General features: G+C 41.5%; 1 protein-coding gene across 1 annotated transcript in view; it reads right to left on the bottom strand.

Annotated features, from left to right (window-relative positions):
- Positions 1-23451, bottom strand: part of gabrg3 (gamma-aminobutyric acid type A receptor subunit gamma3) — a 151213-nt gene that overhangs the window by 80402 nt on the left and 47360 nt on the right. Inside the window, exon 3 of the mRNA XM_074667970.1 lies at positions 13477-13544. Within this exon, the coding sequence (XP_074524071.1) occupies positions 13477-13544 (68 nt within the window). The remainder of the gene's footprint in view (positions 1-13476; positions 13545-23451) is intronic.

Genomic DNA, 23451 nt, shown 5'->3' with positions numbered 1-23451 from the left:
CAGAGATCTGTGTTTCTCTCTGCTAAAAACAATTTCTATGACTAATTTTGTAGTGATGGTGGGCACAGGAGCCTAAATGTCAGACAGAAAAAAGACAGAAGAGCAGAAGAAAGATAAACGGGAGAGTGGTACAGCCCAAGCTAAAGGTTAATTGGCCTTTAGCTTGGGCTGTATCACTCTATAACACAGTGGCTAAACTGTTTGTGATAATGTTAGCTCTACTTGGTAGGTGACTGGCAGGACATAACCAGGATTTACTAACGTTACATGTTATGGATTTGTCTTAGAGCTTTGGGCTACTAGCTGTGCTAAATATAAACAGCTACTTACCTCCTTACTAACGGACAGTGTTTATTTGTTGCCATGTTAGCCTACAGATATGTTAGCGCTAAACTATAGCCAGCAGCTACAATGTTTCCTTGATGTCACCTTTCATTGGTGCATTGTATCCAGTAAAAAGTTGTCTTGAACAAAAACATTTTTTTTTATCCGATCTCCATTTAATTCCAAAACAAACAAACACCTCGCTAAAAGTCAAATACAACAGTGTGCGAAGACTCCAGACCATCCTCATAGCATCTTTAAGGAGACAGGTTACAAGACAAAGTTTACAGCGATACATGCTATAAAAGTAATTATCGTGCATTGGCACACCTTGGTGCCAGTAACACTATCAACATTTTTTTAATTGATACCCAGCCCTAATTTCAACAGCGATGAATGAAACGTGTGTTGTGTTGTTGTTTACCTCTTGGCTGCTGCCTGTTCTCAGTTCAAGATGGGACATTTACATCCCTGCTAAGTCCAACCAAACAGAGAAAGAATGATGGAGTGAGCGTGTATTGTCTCTGATAGACTGTAAGAGGAAGTAAAAACGGGGTGTGCGTGTGTGTGTGTGTGTGTGTGTGTGTGTGTGTGTGTGTGTGTGTGTGGTTACTACTTTGGCCAGGTTCTGTCTTGTAAAAGCGATTTTTAATCTCTCTGGGACTTCCTGGTTAAATAAAGGTCAAATAAAAATGAAACAGACAGCTGTTCCTGCCGCTGAGCGTCTGTCCGTGCTCATTCCTGGAAGTGAGGCTGTGGATGCTCAGCACTCAGTCACACAGGTATCATGAAAGCCTGAGCGCTGGTAAAACAGGGAGGTATTTTTGTAAGTTCATTAAATGCAGAGTGAACCCCACCAGCAGAATATTAATACTCCTCTGAGATCTGTTCTTCTTGTTCACGTCTCCAAGAGCCTCATTATGATCCTCATGCTGATGACTTCATTACCAGAGTCTCCGAGCCAGAAAAATTAAATGCATCACTCCGGATTATTGATTGACTTATTTTCCTCTGTTTCTGAGCAATCCTGTAACTAACCAGCTGACCCAACTATTGGAGAACAATTTTCATAAAGTGAGTAGAAAAAATTCAAGGCAATTTTCTCTCGCAGCAGGTATGAGCCAAACAATTACAGTGAGCAGCAAAATCCAGGGACATTACAAATTAATATTATGCTGGGAGCTAAAGAAAACCACGGCACCACGGATGTTACAGCCGCGGTCCTGCCAGCAGCTCGGCGACACGGTGGGAAATGAACTGGCATGAATATTGTATTTGTCCTGGTGTTCAGAGTGTGATGGCCTGTGTGTGGGCAGCTCCTCCACAGGGTGAGAATAGCATCAGGGACACTCTGGCTCCGCTTTCCATTTGGCATGAGGATCCTGGGTGACACCAGGCTGTCTCAGACTCCGAAAGAGTCACAAGTATAAAAATGTCTCTTTCATAATTACAAAGATGCCGCCTCCTCCTACAGCTCCACACATCTTTATATCTTATTAAAACAATGTCCGCTGAATAGGTGGTTCATGGTGTGTGCTGCATTCTTCTGTTCCTGGGAACATTCAGTAAAAAGCAGACAAGTTTCCTCTTTTCAAGTCTCTGAACCCATCAGCTGTTGTCTGTATATGGGTTATGCCTCACAGAATGATGGCCAGGTTTGGTCAGAGGTGAGTATTGCACGGCTTCAAGCCTGTTAATTTTCCTTACAGTGCAAAGACTTAAAAATAAGCAGGGAGTTTTGTTGTTTTCCAAGTAGAAAAAAGTCTCATTAGACTTTATGAGTCACATTCTTGTGAGAAGTCTGGAAAAAATGTCTAGTTTTAAGATACTACAAGAAAAATTTAAAGCCTGAGCTACTTAAAATGAGAAAAAAATCAGCCAGTGGAAAGAAACAATTAACTTTCAAAGTTTCTTGAATTACAAATTGTTATTTCAGAATTCTTGTGAGTTCATGACACTTCTATCCTCTCACACACAAGCTTGCTTTGACTTAAGCTGGAAATCCCCTGAAGGTTCTCAAGTTGTCAAAATTAACGTCAATTTCACAGATTAACAGTTTTAGCCTAAATAATAGTCTGAAACCCAGAGGCCCAATGATCAAAACTGAAATCTAACCTCCAGTGTGTCCATTTGTGTTTCCTTGAATATACGCACAAACAGACACCAACACACGCATACTCAAAGGAAACTAAACATTTTCATCCATTCCAATTTATATCTAAATATACACTCACTGGCCACTTCATCAGGTACACCTTGCTAGTACCAGGTTGGACCCCCTTTTGCATTTAGAACTGCCTTAATCCTTCATGGCATAGATTAAACAAGGTTCTGGAAACATTCTTCAGAGAGTTTGGTCCATATTGACATGATAGCATCACACAGTTGCTGCAGATTTGTTGGCTGAACATCCATGATGAGAATCTCCCGTTCCACTACATCCCAAAGGTGCTCTATTGGATTGAGATCTGGGGACTGTGGAGGCCATTTGAGTACAGGGAACTCATTGTCATGTTGAAGAAACCAGTCTGAGATGATTCCAGCTTTATGACATGGAGCGTTATCCTGCTGGAAGAAGCCATCAGAAGATGGGTACACTGTGCTCAGAAAGGGATGGACATGGTCAGCAACAATACTCAGGTGGGCTGTGGACTTTAAACCATGCTCAGTTGGTACTAAGGGGCCCAAAGTGAGCCAAGAAAATATCCCCCACACCATTACACCAGCAGCAGCAGCCTGAACTGTTGATACAAGGCAGGATGGATCCATGCTTTCATGTTGTTGATGCCAAATTCTGACCCTACCATCTGAATGTGGAGCAGAAATCCAGACTCATCAGACCAGGCAACGTTTTTCCAATCTTCTATTGTCCAGTTTTGGTGTTGCTGTGTGAATTGTAGCCTCAGTTTCCTGTTCTTAGCTGACAGGAGGATCACCCGGTGTGGTCTTCTGCTGCTGTAGACCATCTGCCTCAAGGTTGGACGTGTTGTGTGTTCAGAGATGCTCTTCTGCAGACCTCGGTTGTAACCAGTGGTTATTGGAGTTACTGTTGCCTTTCTTTCAGCTCCAACCAGTCTGTCCATTCTCCTCTGACCTCTGGCATCAACAAGACATTTTGTCCCACAGAACTGCTGCTCACTGGATATTTTCTCTTTTTGGGACCATTCTCTGTAAACCCTAGAGATGGTTGTGGGTTAAAATCCCAGTAGATCAGCAGTTTCTGAAATACTCAGACCAGCCCGTTTGGCACCAACAACCATGCCACGTTCAAAGTCCCTTAAATCACCTTTCTTCCCCATTCTCTTCTGTTGCAGACACAGGGTGCTGTTTACAGAGATCAGCAGAATAATGTCTGATCATAACCAACGGTAGCCTTGAAGACACTGTGAACTGCATTTACTGCCCATACAGACGTTTTTTCCTGCATAAACCAAAGTCTGCCCAGATTAATTGGTACCAAAGGGAAAACAAACACACTAAACAGTAAAAACTCCTTTTTATATGATGTGTGGATAAAGACTACCCATGAAGGATGGATGTGTGATGGGGATGGACGACGCAGCTCATCAGAGATCTCCTCACAGTCTAAGAACAAAGCAACAAGCTGGAAACTCATATGAACACTGCTCTATATGTGCAGCACTAATCTTAAACTTTACTACACCCTGTCTGAGCCATCTTTGTCCCTGTCTGCTTAACATGATGGAAATTCTATTGAGGAACAAGATTTATTGAAATTCAATGCACAAGTATCAAAAAGTCATTAGAAGTTTTCAGCCCAAGGAGTTCTGGGCTTTTCTGGGAGGAAGTATCGGCTGGGGAGAGCTGCACGCCTCCAAGGTACAGCTAGGTGATAAAACAATCTTGATAGAGGGATTGTGATAAGATTTATGTCCTTAGTGAAGCTTAACTTTAGACACTTTCCCCTATCGCACCCTGCAAATATACGTGACCATTGCAAGCAGCTTTAACATTCAACAGCGAGATGGGATGCACAGAAATCTGTCATTTTATATTTATACAGACACAATTACATTCATTCATTCAGAACAGACATTTTAGATATCTGCAAAAGGATTTTTCAAATAAAAACCTCATTTAATGGTAAAATGATTGAGATTATAAGGATTCTAATGTATCTTTAGGGGTTATTTCTTCTTTTTTTGAAGTGGGGCTGTATGAGGTACATGTTAATGTTCAGTCCAGTCCACCTGCTGTGGGAATATCACCTTTACCTCATTTTCTAGCTGAAAACCAGACACTTTGACCCAAACACTGAAGTCAATGTGACTGTACGCTCAAGGGAGAGTTTTTTCAGTCAGTCAACTCAGGTTGTATTGATTATAAATTAATATCAGCAGCATGGTGATGCTTTTGTCAATTATCCTGCCAAGCCTATTGTGATTGTCATGCAACTCTTTAGTCCTACTTTAATGTTATACTCCCTTTCAGCAGACTGTCTGCTACAATTTGGTGTTAATTGCAGGTTTTCACCATGATTTGTTTCCTGACAGTGTTGAAAATTAGGATGACCCAGTAAATATTTCATATTCCAGATCTTAGTATACAGATTATTGGCAGGATCTGGATTGTGCTTTTACATCTGTCAGAAATTATGGTGACCTTGTCTTGTATTGTCTTGCAAAGCAATCCGACCATTTATGGTGGAGTTATATACACATATGGTGAAAACAGCCCTATCTCACAATGATAAAGAATCCTTTAAAAATATCCTGGATCTAGACGGTGATCCGGATCACCTCCAAAATGTAATCACTTCTTCCTTATCCCATTTTGAACATTTCCTGAAAATTTCATCAAGACCCATTTGTAACTTTTTGAGTTATGTTGTTCACAGACAGACAAACACACAAACTCTCCCAGAGACATCACCTCCTTGGCGGAGGTAATTAAGAAGTTATGATATAATTTCTTGAACCCCCCTACAGTCAGAGTCTAGATACTAAAGGGGTATGGTGGCAACCGTCTGAGTGCAGCTCTGGTGCAGGCAGAGGATGAATCTGTAAATCTTGGAGCTTGAACAGGAGAACACGTTGTCAGGTGGTTGTTAGAGCGGCACATGTCAAATGTTAAGGTGGAGCAGCTTGAGTTGTCTGCCTGAACTAGCTTGCAGACCTTGCTCCATTTGTTTCTGCACCACTTTTTCAGCATTACACATACCTGTTCCTCTGTATGCAGCTGCTGATTGTTGCTTCATCTCACTGGATTCTAAACCAAAGGGTAGAGTTGAGCTTGGTCACCTGTGTCTCATATACTTATGAGACACAGGTGATCCCCTAAACCCCCTTGAAAAAAACTCAAAAAATATACTCCTTTAATTTTGTTTTTACTTGGAAAATATATTTTTAGATTTCTTGACATGAAGTTTCTGCCAATGAGAACTCAACTGTCTCATTTCTTATGAGGCAAGCAGCTCAGTTCTAGTTCGTCCTGTACGTCCTTAGAGGATCAGCTGTGTGTGTATGCTGCCGTGTCCCAAATCACATACTCCTGAACAAGAGTTCACACTGACGGTATGGAAAATAGTGCCTCTTGATTTCTCAGCTGGACACTTCACACCCTCAATGGTCGCCATCCTGGCTACATAGAGGAAAAGGCAGGAAGGTATCAAAATGATGGATTATTACTGCAAATAAGAGTAGAATGTGTGAAAAGCTGTGAAATACGATCGCTCCTTACAGTAAGTGAGAAGCCGCAGTGATTGATTTGAGACAACACTACGCTGTAAGGTTTGTGCACACAGTGTACTTCATGTAATTTGACCAACAGAAGCATCTGATTTGGGACGCAGCATCAGATTATTTCCCTGAAAACACCAGGAAAACCTGATCAGACACCTCATATCAAAATAAAGCTGCAGAAAGAAGTCTGACACACTTTCCTTCTGCCTGTTGACACTGAGGTAAGAAGGTTAGTGTCGTCTCAGGCTATTCTCAGATACCCCCTGTGGACAGGGCTCATGCTAGTGCTAGTACTTGTTCAAGGCTTGTGCCTGACTTAGCACCAGGTCTTTGTGTTTCCAATGACAAAACACTTGCTGCTAAAAACTGGTGCTGCTTAGAAAACACCAACCACATCAGGGGCTGGAGTTACTGTGACAAACGATCAGTGGTGGAGAAGCAGCCATTTAAAAAAAAAAAAGAAAAGCTGCTAAGCCAGTCATCTGTTATTTCATTGCAACTTCTGATTCAAAACTTGAGATGGAGGTGAAACTGAAGCAGCAGTGCATGAAGACGATGAGCTCGTTCATTTTTGCTTTTGTGGGCTTCCGTATGGTGCAAGCATCCTTGGGTAAACGGCTACGTATGAATGACGTTAAGAGGTGATGTAATGACGTCACTCAAACTTGGCTCCTTGACAATGAAAAACAAAAACAGTTCCAAGGAAGAATATGATTAAAACCCACTAAACACCTGTATTTTTTGATGGAAAAGGGTACCTAGTGGAAAGATAGCGATGGCTGGAGGTCACAGATGTGAGCACAGCCTGGGGAGCTACTGGATCCCAACCATCTCTGATAGAGCAGCAACATCCTGTCCTGCAATCCAGACACCAACAGCAGGGCTAGTGAGAGCATCTTTTAGTTGCTGATCTCTACAAAGTCTCTTCAACCAGAAGAGGAAGAGATAACAGCAACGATGAACAATCAAGTTTCTCTTTGAGATCTTAATTAATTTTGCACGATCCTTCATGTTAGTAAAGCTCTAAAGCCGCGTGACTCGTCAGGTTTCTGTGGGCTTCCATGATTTCCAGACAGTTCCTCAAACTGGCAGAATAACTCATAGGCTTTGTGATAAATTTAACATAACACATTGTTTCATTTTCTGCCTTACTTCCAGGATTTTACACCAGCCTTTGCGGTAAAAGAAACTCAAACACATCAGTGTTTTTTAAGGAACTCACTTCTCACTTTCTGTTTCAGCCGTTTTATCATCCAGTGATTGTGTGAAAGCATCTCTCAGGTGCTGAATGTGGGCAGCATCACCTTTATTTTAAAAAACCTGCCACAGTACTGTAGTGGGCTCATGAGTTTGTATTGTGATGATTTTGAATTTTAAAACAGAGATTTTTTTTTTCCCCACAGGTGTGCGCACCATTTCTCTCTTCCAGTCCTCCCCTCATTGATTTTATTCCCAAAGCGTGAAGAATTCATCAGCGCCTGTGTGCTGGAGAAGTCATGACACCCTGCTTTCTTCTCTGCATTGTAATTAAAAACAATATAAGTGTGACAGCTGATACAGTAAATGAGTTCTTCTCTGACAATGAGGCTGAAAATAGGCGCATCACGCACAGTGAGTGCTGCTGTCACTGAGTGTAAACCAGAAATACTAATTCTTGTTCTATCGTTTGACCACATAGCTGGCTCTCTGTCCACAGTGTGGGGACCTAAGTTATCACATAGAAACCATGTGCATGTGAAGATGTTTTAAACAGAGTGGTTGACAACACTAACTAACCTTGTAGTCATATGAAGAGGGCTCTAAACTGCAACCTTTCAGGACTTACATACTTCAAAATTAAATCAAAATATATGTGGGGGCATTAGTGCAAGTGCAAACAGCTGCTGGAGTGTTACCTGCTTTCTCTCTGTAAAATATTCATTGCTAACAGTCATCGCTGGTTGATTAGTAATGCCCCCTGAGAGGTGCAGTGTTCTGATCAAGTGGCAACATCTGGTTTAGAAAAATGAAGTTTGTGCAGAAGTGCTACAAATTGCTGTTCTTTGAGAATCTGCTGCAGAAAGACTGGAAACCAGTCACACAACGCAATAAAAAAGACTTTTACGGCATTAAAAAGCATATTTACAGCCTGGTTAAAAAAAAAAAAAAAAAACGTTTAGGTCTGAATCCTTAATTTTGCTATCAGCACACACTGTATGGGGGTGGGTTCTAACGTGGTAGTTCACAGGATATTAAGATGATTGTCCAATCAGAGACACAGCTCAGCTCATGTGATTCTGCAGGCGTACTATTGCTGTTAGAAAGGAGGCTCCAAGCCTGTGCCATATCCAAAATGGTCGCGCCCAATGATTCGTGAAGGCTTTATTTCAGCAGCCACACACACATGGACCCAAATATTCAGCTTGCATTCAGTTTATTTGCTCAAACGGAAAGAATTTAACCTTTGTATACACCTCATTCTGAAAGAAAAATGCTAATCCAAATGGACATTTAATCAGTTTCACAGTGATAGAATATCCCTTTCCCCAAACCAATTGAGGTATCATGTATCCACTCAGACGGAAAGTTGTCGGGGTGCGTTCTTTCAGCGCATGCTCAGATATGACGTAAGACGCAACTAGAGACGTTCCTCAACTTTAAAAATGGTGCTGAGCAGTAAGCATTGGAGTGCTGCGGAAAGTTTGTTTTTGATCCAAACTTTGAAAGAACCGAACATAATTTCAGCGCATGGGTTTCAAGTTGCTGCCTTAAAAAAAGCATAGCAACTGTCCCAACGACCATGATAAACAAACTGTCGTCCTCCATCTTTGAGAAATCACGTGATGTTTAAGTTTTTCTGCGCATGCTCTATTGACTATTCTGTTTGATTATAGCGGCGCATGTAGACCAGAGATCAGAATATTCCTTTCCATGTATACTATTGTTTTTGGAAAAGTCATTCAGAAAAATTCCATTCAGAAAGACGGAAAACTCCTCATGTAACTGTGGCTTGTGTTTTAGGAACAGAGGGGTGATGTAACAGGGACTACATCCATATTTTTTACAGTCTATGTAAACAACGTGTGTTTCTCTGGAGGCATTCCCTTTCATGACCTGACAAATGTCTGCTAGACATTTTAACCTTCAATATTTTTTATTTTAGATTGATTACTTGTAGACTTCAGTCATTTCACTGCACATTATTACCAAGTAAAGGCATGCATGCACTGAAAATATCACCTCAACACCCTGTAGCCAAGACTTGAGGGTGCTTAGCAGAATCAGGGTAATGTAATTTCACAGCAATATATCCCTTTACTCTGTGGGCATGGAAACGTTACATTACTGGAAACAGTAATGTTACTGTACAAGTCTGTAGTTTTACTGTAATACACTGTGAAATATGTAAAGTTAATTATTGGGTTAATTCATGATAATTATAATCAATGAATCACTGTGAAAGTAATGCAACAAGTGACAGAGTTACACAATCCACTTAGTCAGTTACAAAACTACGTCAAAGCAAGTACAAAAGGCACCAGTTCCTTATGTTTTGACAACCAAAGAACAAAACTTAAACCAGTTAAAAACAACAACATTTGAGGAGCAGCACTAACTCCTTGCTGGGGTAGAACAAAATAACTGCTGACATCCGGGGCTAGAGGCAGAGTTTTTCTCGCCAAAAGTCTGCCCTGTAAAGTTTGTTGTGGTTTAAGACCTTTTCAAGAGAGAGTAATAAATCTTCATGTCTGTGTGTTCTTAAGTTTCTGCGTGTGCCCACAGAATAACTCACCATTCATTTCAACATTGTCACACCTTTGATGTTTGGGCGAATCTAAATGTATTTGGTGATTATCTGTACAGATGTGTGTTTCCAGGCATTTGGGATTATAAAGCTGTCTAAAAACTCACTATATGTTTTATTAAAGCAGAAATCAGACCATATAACCCTACATGAGATGGAGGTCAGGAGTTTGTTTATCGATGTTTTTTTTTACAGTGTTTATCCATTTATAAGCTCAACAGAAGCAGCAGTGTTCTTCTAACTCCTCCTGTAACTGTTAAATTCTCTGTAGTCCTTCCTGATCAGCTTGGGGGAGACTGTAGTGTTTATGGGTGACGTGCTAGCATGCAGCGGATTCACTCGCTTATATCACGCTTTGGTAACTGTTGATTCTCCTTCTGACGTCAGAACAGGAGTCGCCTTTTTATTGTTTTCCTCTCTGTCTCTTGAAATCAGTGGAGAAGTGTTTTCCTGATGGTTCTGATGAGGGAGTTTAGCGCCTGATAGCATTCAGGACTTCCTCAGAGGATCAACAGATAAAATGTGACGTGAGGTGTCTGGGTGATACTCAGGTCCTTCACAGCCTCGTCTCAACCATATGGTGACAAGTAAAGAATAGAGCCTGAGTATAAGAGCACATTATTCATTGTCCTTCAGATCAATTGTGTCTTTGTATATGAAGCTACATGCATGTTTCCTGATGCATTAAGGATGTAATGAGACATATCTAGTGATTTAATGATGGGGATCTTTGTGGCCCTGAAGAGCAAACTGGTTCTTACACATTTCTCAAGTTAAACCAGCACTTACGGTGGCCTGTAGGTGTCAGCCAATTTGTAAAGCAACAATATGAATGCAAACAGCTAAAACACGAAAAGCCACAACAGGAATGCAAAAGCCACAACATGACGGAAGTGCAGCCACAACAGAAGTTAAAGGCAGGGTTGGTAGTCCTGAAAAACTAGCATGAATTTAAATGTAGCATCTCATCAGGATTCTGCCTAGCCCCTCCTCCCCCTCCCCTTGGAGCTCCTCCAAAGCGACGGCCCCTGCTCACATGCACGAGCGCCACTGATTAACGACTATGATTGTGAATGACTGAAAGACGGACTCAGCACATCATTTTATGTTTTGCACTATGAAGAGTCATGTCTCATTTAGAGGTAAGGAAACACCAGAACGTTAAAACGTAAAACTAAAAAAATCAAATAAACAAATGTGACATTTGTCAGTACTCACAACTGTCATGCTAGCATTATCCACTTTTACCTGTGACATGATATCGGGAAAAGCTATAATACAAATAGTACATGTACATTTCTCGGCGACTTCCTACATATCACATTTTTTTTGTTGCTTGTCAGAGTTCCTGTGGAGAGACTACAGCCCAGAGCCAAGTACCTCATCGGGTCAGAGGAGACAGGCCCCTGACTGCCTCTGAAAGCCTCCGTCTTTCTTTTCTTGCTCTGTTTAGCCGGAGGAGCGGTTACCAGTAATCGGGGTATGGGTAGTTTTTCTGCCATTCTTCTGCTGAGTGTGAACCTGTACACCGCTTAACTCGGGAACACGCATTGAGTCAGGAGCAGTGAGCGCTGGTGAAATGTACGCATAGGAGCGCAAATCGGCAGGATGGGATTTGATTGGTTTGACAGATTGGATCCTAATCAGTGTGATTGGCTGGTGTTTTCTTGGGTTTTCTCCTGCTGTAGATAGCGGAAATTATTTGCTCTCATTTTATAAATACATCATGTATTGTTTGCCATCGGGACATATAGATCATTTTAACCAGCATAACATCTAAATCAAACTACCAATTATACCTTTAAGAGGACAGTTATCCTAACAGACAGAAAAGTTGTGAAAGTAAGTAAATGATTGTTTTCTTTTTTTTTTTTTTTTACCTTAAAGTGATACTCTGGGATGGAACAAGTTGGGTCCTATCACAAGGTTTAGGGCAGAAATTACCCCTACAGCAGTGTTTTTGTGCAGCAGAAGCCCAGGGCGCACACACCAAACACCCCCTCCCTGCTCCTGTGCTGGTTTCCTCTGCATTCAGACAGGGCCATATTTTACTTGACCAAAAACACAAATAAACTGACTCCTACCGAAAAAATCTGATATCGGTCTGCATTCACGCTTTATTCAGAGAATTTTCAGCGCGTTACTTTCACACAAAAACACAGCTAAATAAGGCTCTAGTTCTCATCGTGTCTCTTCATCCTGGCAGACTACCTGCGTTTGTTAATATCTGGCACTCCGCGGACTAATACACCTTGTAGCGAGCGCCTTGTAGCCAGCCGTGGCTCTGCAGCAGAGGTAGCGCCGTTTTATGCCACGATGAGAACTAGAGCCTTATTTAGCGGTGTTTTTGTGTGAAAGTAACGCGCTGAAAATTTTCTCAATAAAGTCTGAATAAAGCGTGAATGCAGACCGATACCAGATTTTTTCGGTGGGAGTCTGTTTATTTATGTTTTTGGTCAAGTAAAAATTGGTCCCATCTGAGTGCAGAGGAAACCGGCTGAGGAGCAGGGAGGGGGTGTTTGGTGCGTGCGCCCTGGGCTTCTGCTGCACAAAATCACTGCTGTAGGGGTAATTTCTGCCCTAAACCTTGTGATAGGACCCAACTTGTTCCATCCCGGAGTATCACTTTAAGCTATGATGAATATAGCTATAATGCTAACGTCATATATACATATATAAGTACCATGAAGGATACAAGGCGAGACCCCTTCGAAGCTTTATTTATCATAGATGAAGTTAAAAAAAGAGAATTATTAACTTACTTGTGCAACTTTTTGTCTGTTGGGACTTCAAACCTTTTTATCTTCTTGTTGTGGCTGTACTTCAGTTGTGTTGTAGCTTTTGTATTTGTGTTGTGGCTCTTGCAAATTGTCTGACACACACTGCCCAACGTAAGCACCAGCCTAGAACCAGCATGATCAGAACTAGTGTTTTTTATTTTCTTAACCTCAGTGAAGAGACGAACAGAGACCACATTTCAGACCCTGTCCTGTGTATGTAAAGCTCCAGTAATATTGTCACTGTGGTGCTCCCTAACTTTAATTGTTGCTCCTAACTCGTAATTACAGCCTGGTAATAAACTTCCCAATAACAGCGCTTATCAGCTCACAAAGCAGCATCAAAACAAACATTTTCAAAGCAAGTATTTCATTAAAATGTTAAAATCCTGTACTTGTCACTAAAATTTCAACAAAAGCATTAGCAAACAATAAAGAAATATCCATAGTTTCATCACTCAAGACCAGAAAGGCTCAACAGTGGTGTCAATATAAAGTGTATCCCATCACTACAGCTAAACTTATCTATTTATGGTCAGAGAACAACAACAAAATGTTGCTCCACATGCATTAAAATTTTGTTTTCGTTTTTTTTGTTAACACTGTAAACAAAATTTCAAATGTGGCTGTTTTTACAAAAAACAAAAACATGACAGTTTCTCGATATCTCACCAAAAACAAAAAATGCTCTGAAGTCTCAGCGTGAAGCCTCAGTGACACTCGTTTTGACATTTTTAGAGCTTACACTCACTACTTCAAAGTCTGTCATCTCTCCCAGTTTAAAGAGAACCACTCCAGTTCACTTGTGTTGCTTTTTTGAAAAAACATTTCAAACTCACAATTCAGAGTCTAAGAAAAGCACATCAGCTCTTTGAGGATGTGGACTCACCATATTTATCGACGACACTGGGCCGATGCTGTTCACAAAGATGTCCACGTCTATGACTGTTGGTTTAACTGTGGGAAAGAGTAAAGAAACAGTTATTGATCAGGCGTCAGGGCCCACACCTGCCTCTTTTGTGAATCAAAGGGAGGAGAGTGAAGTTGGATCAATGAGACTTTGTTGTTCTGGATCCTTTGAAGACAGAGGAGCTGCTGTGAGAAGCAGTCCTCTGAGATGTCAGCTGTTTTCTCTTCAAAACTTGTTTGTCACATCATTGGGGTAAAAACAATCTTGGGATCCACTGGTCAATGGAGGAGGATGATGCAGCTTGTGTAGGTTTAATGTAGGTTTAATGAGCACACGCCTATAGACAGAGCTCTCTGACAGACTTGCTACGTCTGTGGTCCTGCATGTTTGAAATTGCAGACACTGACCTACCACAGCAGTACCACTGGAAACCACAGGGGCAGTGTGGCAAACAGTTAAAGCCAGAACAGCAAAAAACAACGAAGACAATCACTTTGAAAAAAGTGGAACGTTTGCAAGTTGGAAAGTTGGAATCAACCTTCTGTCCTGAGAAAAGATGTTGATGCTGAAGGGCTAAACCTGCAGTTCCTCAAGTGTCCACTAGAGGCTGTCTACAGGAGCCCCAGAAGGGATGGATATACTCATCAAAGATTCCACTCTGACAGCGGATACAACCATTTTTACAGCCCGGTTACAAAAAATCTTGGTCCATCAAAAATGATGTATAGGATCTGAAGAGTCAGTTTCTTTTGCAAATCAGCCTTGTGAATGAAGCTCCACCTCACTTTGTCTTGCAAACCAAGGATGGTGCGTCCTTAAACCATTCTCTGACACTTTCCACTCCAATCGCAATCAACTTTGTTCACTGGAAAAAAAACTAAAATCCTATCAAGTGTTTTTGTCTTGGTATGAAAATGTCTTTTCAGACTTAGTATGAGCCAAATCCACCTGACTAGTCCAGAAAAATGTCTCATTTCAAGTTATTTAAAGACAAAAATGAGGTCTAAATTGCTTGAAACAAGTTAAAAAGAAATCTGCCAATGGAGCAAGAGAAAGGTTACTCATTTTAAGACATTATTCTAGTTTCAAGAAAATTTTCTAGTAATTTTTTTTTTGCTCCGGATGTCACAGATGCCATGATTGGCAAAAATAGGGGACTAGTGAGCAGTGTTAATACTGTCACTCCCAGCATTAAAGCACTTCACTGCCTCATTCATCAAAGTGTTCTTTGCGCAAAATTAAGTGGCAATCTTAAAGAGGTAATGGACACAACGATAAAAATAATAAACTTCGTCAGGGTAAATTTAAGCACACAGCACCGTTTGTTCCGAAAATTTGTGCAGGAATCTGAATCTCATCACAATGGCCTGTTACTCCACAACAACCTGCGCTGGCTCAGTAAGAGCAAAGCACTGGAGCGTTTTCTTGAACTTATTATTTAAGGCAAAGTCAATCAAAATCGGCAGCTGACCACCATCATGCAAGACAGAGAATGCATGTGCAATGTTGCATATTTAACAGATATATTTTCCCATTTGAACACACTAAATCTACAGCTACAGGGGAAAGAAAAAACGGTGGTGGACATGGTGGAAAAACTAGATGCCTTTGGAAACAAACTTGATCTTTTCCAAAAGATCGGATGTCGGGAAGGCTGCAACAAAATTCATCAGCTAAGAGAAAATTTCTCTACAAGATTTGATGACTCTACCATTTCCAGGGATGTCGTTGGATTTGTGCGTGACCCGTTCACTAAGCAGGCTATGGCACCAGCTACTTTTCAGGGCGTTTGTTCAATTTGATTAAAAAAATAATAATAAACACAGTTTTTCCCCACACTAGGATATTTTTCAGTAATGTTTTGGGGGCCGCAGGCTCTGGCAGACCACATTTGGCCCGTGGGCCGCCAGTTGCCAACCACTGGTCTATGGTTTGATCTGATTGAGCTGTGTGAATCCACCTACCTTGTTTAGATTTCTGTTTAGGTTGATGCAAACGTAAAAATCTTGATGTGTCTCATTCCAGATAAGTTAAGAATTTGAGCTAGATCCCTCCTCCGCTCACCTGTTCTCCTTGTTGTTAAATCTATTAAGACTAAGGATTGGCAATCATCATTATCATAACAACACTGAACATGTGGAATGAATGTTATATAGTGTACCCTTTCCCCAAAGGGATTTTATGTCAAATGTGCCTTTCCAAATAAACAAAAAATGACCCAAAAAAAAAGGATTCCAGGAATAATGATCATTTACAGTTTGTTTCCTTTAAAAATGGAGTACAGTACTTCTTACTCAGGCTTTACACTGTTCCTCTGGTAGCTTCACAGGATTTCCAGCTCAGAAGGCCCATCCCTCTGATTGACCAGTCCTTCTGCAGGCCCACTGGGGGCCGAACTATTGGCAGACCTTGGTGTTTGAGGCCCACCTCTCTACCGTGTCTTGAACCTTTTAGGAGATCCCTGTTGCAGTTTAAGGATCTGCACATCTTTACTTTGGAAATCATTGTTTCTTTTAATCCATGTTTAAAAAAATGGGAAAGTAGAACGCCCCTTCTTTAATGGGTTGTTGCCGAGGTTACACCTCTTTTTTGTACTCTGAGTCCCGTAGAGCCAACATAATGACACAAAATACACTTGAGTTTAAAAATACCCATAATAACAATCACACAATTGTGCCCATTATTAGAAAAACTGACTCCACACGAGCCTTTAACTGCTCAGCTGAATGCAGCAGTAACAAAGCCTATTACTATTCAAAAGCTTTGACCAGCAGGCCTCACACAGCAGCGTGTCACAAAGCCAGTAAACATGCTGAAAACAACACACAGAATATCAAAAACACATCAGAGAACATTCAGGATGTCCACTTGTACTCAGTCCTTCTCCTCCCTGCTGGTTTTCACTTCAGCCAACTCATCATGAGCTGAATTACACCTGAGACACCAGATGAGTCTAATTAACTGATAAACCAGCAGAGCCTCAGTCCCTGATTGGACCTGGATGGATCGCTGTGGTGGTCTTTGTGCAAACTCGAAATTCAAGAGATGTAACGTGAATGGTGAAGAAAATCTCCCAAACAAAACCAGCTAAATGTTTAACAATGATTTAATCAGCAGAAGAATAGGAAACACTCGTTTGGTGCGCAGCGGCAGATTTAGTGCTGCTCAGAGCTCACGGAGTGGAGCTCTCTTTCTGTGCTGAGGACCCAAAGAGATTAATAAGAGGGTTAAAAAAGGAAAAACCCAAACTGTGGGCTACAAGACACTCCCTGCAGAGCTGTTTGTGGGGATTAAAGATATTTTCAAACCTATAAACCTGGATGTTTATAGATGTTCAGAGCCTGTGCATATGTACTCACCAAAGGTAGCATTAGGGTTACATTTTTCATTGATGAGGGAAATTTATTCTCAGCCAAATGAAGTTTGGGTTAAAATAAAGCATTAAAACAAAATAAAATACAGCAATGACTAAAAGGATGGACTCTGAGTCAAAACCAGGATCCATAAATAAAAGCTGTACCTCTGATAAACTGTCTCTTCTAAATAAAAACCACACTGCTGACTGCTGTTTGTTTGGATCATTAGGTATGGATCAAGATATTCCCATTAAGCATATGTTGGATGGAAACCTACATGGATCATGTGAAAAACTACTCTTGAATGTAGTTTTGTGTACAGTTTCTAGTACGCTTGGCTGTGCGTCTTTAGTTTCTTTCATTGCTTTTGGAAAGTGTGAGTGAAGGATGGCTGAGGTCATAGAAAAACATGACTGCAGCATCAACTTATTGTCTGAAAAGAATTAAAATGTTGTTTATTGAGTTACAAGGTTACCTTAAACTGGATTATTTCATTACTATCTACTATCTTAAGATAAGGGTTAAGTATCATCTGATCAGCTTTTTCACGTTTTACTGCTGAACGCTGCTTAATTATTGATGGTGTAATGGTTACTTGATTCTGTCTTTTGTTCTATGTGAAACCCTTTATGTCTCTGTCTTGATCAGCACTCCCATGTAAAAGAGATTTTGTGTCTTAGCGGAACTGTTCCTGGTAAAATAAAGGTAAATTTTTTAAAAAATCCAATAAACTGATAATCTTGATAGAAATAATCAGTTACCTGTGAGGAGGCATCACCTACCTAATGCCACAGCCAGACGCTAATTCGCAAAGACATGCGTTTAGAATACACATAAAGTCAATGCTAGGAGCGTTTGGACACAGATTTGCCCTGACCGGTGTGTTGGACTCGTTTGGCGCTGCGCCTATGGAGTGTCCGGCGCGTTTGGGGCGTCAAACGTCTCTACGCTTGAGTTGAAAATATTGAACTTTCAAAGCAAATTCACGTGACGCTGTTCCGCGGCAGCCAATCAGCGATGACATCATTTGATGTCATTGATTTGATGACTTGTGGCGCTCCCGCCACCTGCTCCGGCTCCAACCGCGCCGAAAGATGGAGGAGAAGTTGATTTGTGCGGTGTGTCATTATCCAGAGTTATACGATACAACATGTGTGCTCTACAGAGACCGGAACAAAAAAGCAGCAGGCTTGGGTGAAAGTCGCTGAGGAGACAGGTTTTGAAGGTGAGTTCTGTAAATATTTGTTTCCATCTGGATTTGCCTGCACGGGTCATCACTGAGTCCGACTGTGTTTTCCTTAGTGGAGTTTTGAGCCTGATAGAGAGGAGGGAGGAGCGGGGCAGGGGCAGAACCAGGGAAAAGATTGAAGTTCTCCGCAGTCCTCTCTTTCCTCAATCCCTTCATAATCCCCAGGGAGACCTCTGGGATTATGAAGGGGTTCGGGGGGTCGAGCATGAGGTCGCAGGGAACAGCCAGGCAGGGCCTGTGGAGGTGGATTACCAGGGAGAGGCAGCAGGCTCCTCAGGGATTGAGTGTAGAGGTTTGTTGAGAGATGAATATACACACACATATAGTATTGCCAGCGAGTCATCGTCAGCCCGTCGCCCCTCAGCTTGTCAAAAAAGTCCAGCGTCCAGCCTCGGGCGTTTGTGCGGTGCGTCACAGGCATTTAAATTTAGCCAATTCGTAGAAGTGACAGGAGCTCTCTGCCTTGGGTGCTGGTACAGTTGCAAAGGGGTGGTTAACTTCCTGTAAATTTCAGGAGAGTTTACTGAAAATTTATATGGGAATTTTAGCTTTGGAAAGTTGGAAATTATCAGGAGTTGTGTTTCCATCAACATAATTTTTTTTCTTTTTTTAAATTTTCTTTTATTATTTCTTGTAACCAACCTTAATGACATTTTCAAAAAATAATCTTGGTTGAAAATTATTGAATGCAAATTCAACTGTGCAAACATCTTCGAGCACATTTAATCATCATCAGTCACTACCTCACCAGCTTACAGCATTTCCACTGACACGGGATTTCTGGAACTGGACTCTAGAAGACCTGTCAAGATTTGCTGATAGTACTAATGTAAATATAACTGATGGAATTGTTTAACTTAAAGTGATGGACAACCTGAAATAACAGTTAATGTCAATATTTACTACAGAGTCATTTAGAAAAAACTCCCCCAAATTCCCTGAAAGTTCATTATAATGTAATATAATTTAAAGATACTGCGTTAGACATGTTTGCATGCAAAAAAAAAATACATGAATCAATTTTTAACTCTTAGTCAGAAGTCCCTTTGACAACACTTTGCCAGCTGGTAAAGATGAGCAGTGAGAACTGAGTTGACTAAGTTAGAAGAGAGATCTGTGTTTTCTCTGCAGAAAACAATTTCTTGGATTCATTTTGTAGTAATGTTGGAAACTGGAGCTAAACTGTTAGGAAGACACAGGAGGTCAGAGTGGAAGAAAGCTAAACAGGAGAGTGATAGAGCACGGGTTAAAACACGGGTTAATCTGTTTGTGATAATGTTGATTTCAACCCACAGTCAGCAGTTATTCTGCAGTGGTCTGTTCAAACTTGAGAGTCTATCAATAAAATGAAGTGAGGTTACGTTAGCTCTGCTTGGTGAGGTTGGAGTTGGTAGACGAGCTCTTGTAGGACATAACCAGGATTCACTAACGTTACAGACACGTCTCAGAGCACCGGGCTGTGAGGAACACTAAACAGATAGTCTGCTCACCTTCTAGACACTAAACTACAAACCAAACAAAGTTTGATTGCTGTCACCTTTCAAACAATGGCTGTATGTAACTAAAAATAATTTATTACCTTATAGTACATCACATTACATCCTGGAGAAAGATGTCTTAAACAAAGAAAAGTAGAGTTTAAAAGTTTTGCTCTCCAATCATTTGCTCTAAAACAAATACAAGTGTTGGCAAGAGTCATTTTTCTGACAGTGGGTATTTGCTACTCATCCTTGAAAAACACTAGAGATCAGGGGCAGAGTTAGAGGGTGGCTACTTGGGCTTAAGTTACGTAAAGGAGCCACATACTGCGCCTGACCATCTGAAAATTTGAGTGGAGCCAGGTGACAAAAATAATGTATACATTTTTTCTTTCAAGAGTCTTATCACATATCGACTCTACCTCCTGATATATTCTACTATCCCAGGAAAAAAAAAATCAAGAAAGTCAGCTATCAATCATTGTTAATTGTGACATAAAACCTTGTTTATAACCTCTTATAACTAAAGAAAACTAATCTTTTCAGAACAAAAGAGGATTTGAATACAAGACAGCAAAATTATATCTTCAAACTACCACAACAATCGGACGTGAGCAACATTTCTACGAGGTGTACTAATTTTTTTAAGTTTGACCACAGCCCATCTGGAATGACTGGAGAGCTGGATTTTTTTTTACCTATACTGCAGCCAGCCACCAGGGGGAGCAGTTTTTGAGGCGACCTTGCTTCAAGCCTAGCAAGATTACGTCCTTTTTTTTTTCACAGTCTATGCGCCTGCCTGAGCCTCTTACATGGGAAGACTTATGTAGACGTAGATTAGGATTTTTTTTTTTTTTAATTTACAAAAAGTAGTGCTGTCAGGCAATTAAAAACAATAATCAGGATTTGTAATTAATTAACCTAATTAATTGCATTTTTATCTTATTCTGCTTAAGGTCCCTAAATAAAGAATGTGAACTCTAAGGGCTCTAATTTCGTAGACCAGGCACAGGCGCAGGCGCACCTGCCCTGCGCCAGCCTTCGTCGTGCGCACAGGGCGTGACCGACGCACTTTGCAAGTTTCCTGCATTGCCAAGAGAGGCGCAGTACAGGCGCACATGATCGCAGAGCTGCGCGTCCACGCCTCCCTCCGCGCAAATGGCAGAGAGGGAGGAGAAAAGCCATGAGTGGGTTTAACACAGCCGAGCGCTGTTTTCACCAATCAAATGAGCGCCTCTCCTCGCCTTTAAATGCCCTGCGACTGAGGCGCAGCGTCTGATTGGTCTGAGTGATCTTCAGCACCACGGAGAGAGTGTTGGTAGCGGTGATGGTCAGAGCCGCTGTGCCTGCAGCAGGTCAATGGACAGCGGGGCGCATCGGAGGACACGACGCGCGTCACCGTGTGGGCCAGCTCCCGGACAGATTTAATCTGTTCCTTTGTCATTATTCGGAGTAAAAAAATGAAGAGGCAGTTACACAGCTGGCTTATCCATTCAGAATACTTTTGATCCACCTGCACTCCTGGTTTGTCATCGCCAAATAGCAGAGCCTTTGGTGATATACTGTACACTCTCCCTGTGTCTCCACCTCATCCTCCTTACAACAATGTACTCCATCTTTTTAGATCACATTAAAAATAAAGACTAAAACAGAGAAATATGGGAAATCACGGGTAAATCCTGAGTGACACACATTTATTTTGTCTGTTTTTTACTTCGTCTTTTCTCTCCCTCTTTTCTTTGAATTAAATGAAATGAGAGAACCAGATATACTCAGTATCAGATGTTAAGGCTGTTTATTGTTTAATTGTAAGATGTGCATCAAACTTCCAGCTGCCGTCAGGTTAACTTTCCATTATGACAAACGGCTTTAATCTGACATCAGATGTGACGGGACAGTTAATATAGAAATAAATGTATATGCTGGTTCAGACAGTTACATTAAATAGTGATTGCTGTGATTGTTTATTGCATTAAAATGTGCCTGACACTCTGGAAACCTGCCTCTGAGGCTTTGTTGACATGTGCGCACATGTGCGCCTGTCACCAAATTACAGCTGCGTGGGGTGCGCTCCGCCTTGTGCCGAGGATAGACCAGGTTGGAGCTGGCGAGCTTTCAGCGCACTTTTTTGGCACGAAATTGTCACTGCGCCAACATGAATCTGGTGACACCTCCTCCTGGTGCGCCGTCAACTCCCCCTGGCGCGCCGTCACACCCATCACTGCGCAGAAGGTCTACCAAATTGTCAAATTGGCAGCGCACGGCGGTGCGCCACACGAAATTAGCACTGCGCAGGCTGCGCCAGGCTTGCGCCCCCTGCACTGCGCCACGAAATTAGAGCCCTAGGGCATTAAAAATTGTAGTGCATCACTGATCAAATGTATACATGAAGAAGAGAAGATTTGTTATCCACATTTTTTCAATTTGATTGCAAACATTTCCTGCGTCTATTATAGTAAATTATGTATTTCAGCAGGTTGAGGCAGGGTCTGGCAGAGTATGTGAGTCAAAATCCTGCTCGTTAACTACCGTGGGTGAGAGCTGTGAGCTCTTTGGATGAGAGATAAGCAAGAATATGAGTTATGAGTTAAGTTATGGTACAAAGAAAGTGAATGTTACATATGGTAAGAATGAAAACAAGCTTGAGGTTAAGGTTAATAAGCATAAAAATAAAGTGAACAACAGAGAGGCTGATGCTCTCTGGATGACTGGTAAGTGAAAAAGGTGGTGGAAGGTGACCCTGATCAAAACCAAACAGACAGAGCTCACAGTGCCTTGAGTTGATCTAACAGGATATTTTCATCAGTGTAAAGGGACAGACAACCGTACACAGTCACACTCACACCTACAGGTTTTTAGTCACCAATAAATCTCTGGGTATGTCTTTGTACTGAGTGAGAGAGCTGTGAAAGTATCACACAATCAAAAGTGTGTTTAATCCAATGAAAGCAGGAAAATCTGTGAAATTTGTGAATGTTAAAAGCTGAACACAGACCTGAAATTGCACGGATGACTGCAGACATTTCAGTGAAGGTGAATCATTCACTGTTTGTGGTGTGACAGAGTCAGAGCTTAGTCCTGCTGACCATTGTTGTGAGCTGTCAGTGAGGCTGAGTCACATAATTACACACATGACAACAGTCTCCTCCACCAGGAGGGTCCTTGCCGACAAGTCATCTCTCAAACAGGTTTTATGGCCTTCAGCGCCACCAACACACACCAACACACTCCTCACAGTCCCTTATAAAAATATGTCTTTCTCCTTATTGTCTCCTCCTCCTCCTCCATGTGAAGCTGGCTCCAGTCATTTAGAGACACTCTTGGCTTTTCCTGACTCCTCTGCTCTCAAGGATTTCCTGCTGAGTGTTTAAGTGTCGTTTAAAGGTTGAACCTTTAAACCAGCTCAGAAACAGCTGTGGCACACGCTGCTTGCCATGAGCGTTTAAATTTACATGGCAGAGAGCCTCCTCCATCACTTTACATCACCTGTCTGTCGGTGCAGTCTTCACGTCTCGGCCAATTAAATCTGCAGCGAGATCTTCTCCACCTGCCAGTCTCCGTTCACGTGCTAACAGATGGCGCGCTGGAGAACACTTCTGCAGAGCCCCTGCCGAGGCAGCTTTTCAGAGCCTCTGTATTCATTACTACACAACACCTGGTGAGCAAACCGCACAGATCCACCGAACAAACTCTGAGTGGGAAATTAGACCAAGAGAGCAAGGAATCTGTTAGACTAAATAAATCAAAACCCTGATAGATAACTCTGTTTTTACTTCATAATTTCTGTAAATAGTAGGGTGATTATTTCTCTTTTCATAACATAAAAATGCCAACCTAAGTCAGGTTCTTTAATTTTTTTATGAATTAATAT

Source organism: Halichoeres trimaculatus, unplaced genomic scaffold (genome assembly GCF_033239565.1).
Source record: "Halichoeres trimaculatus isolate MK-OKI-2021-1 unplaced genomic scaffold, fHalTri1.1 fHalTri1_scaffold_4, whole genome shotgun sequence".
Classification (NCBI taxonomy): Eukaryota; Metazoa; Chordata; class Actinopteri; order Labriformes; family Labridae; genus Halichoeres; species Halichoeres trimaculatus.
This window is presented reverse-complemented; position numbering and strand designations above follow the sequence as displayed.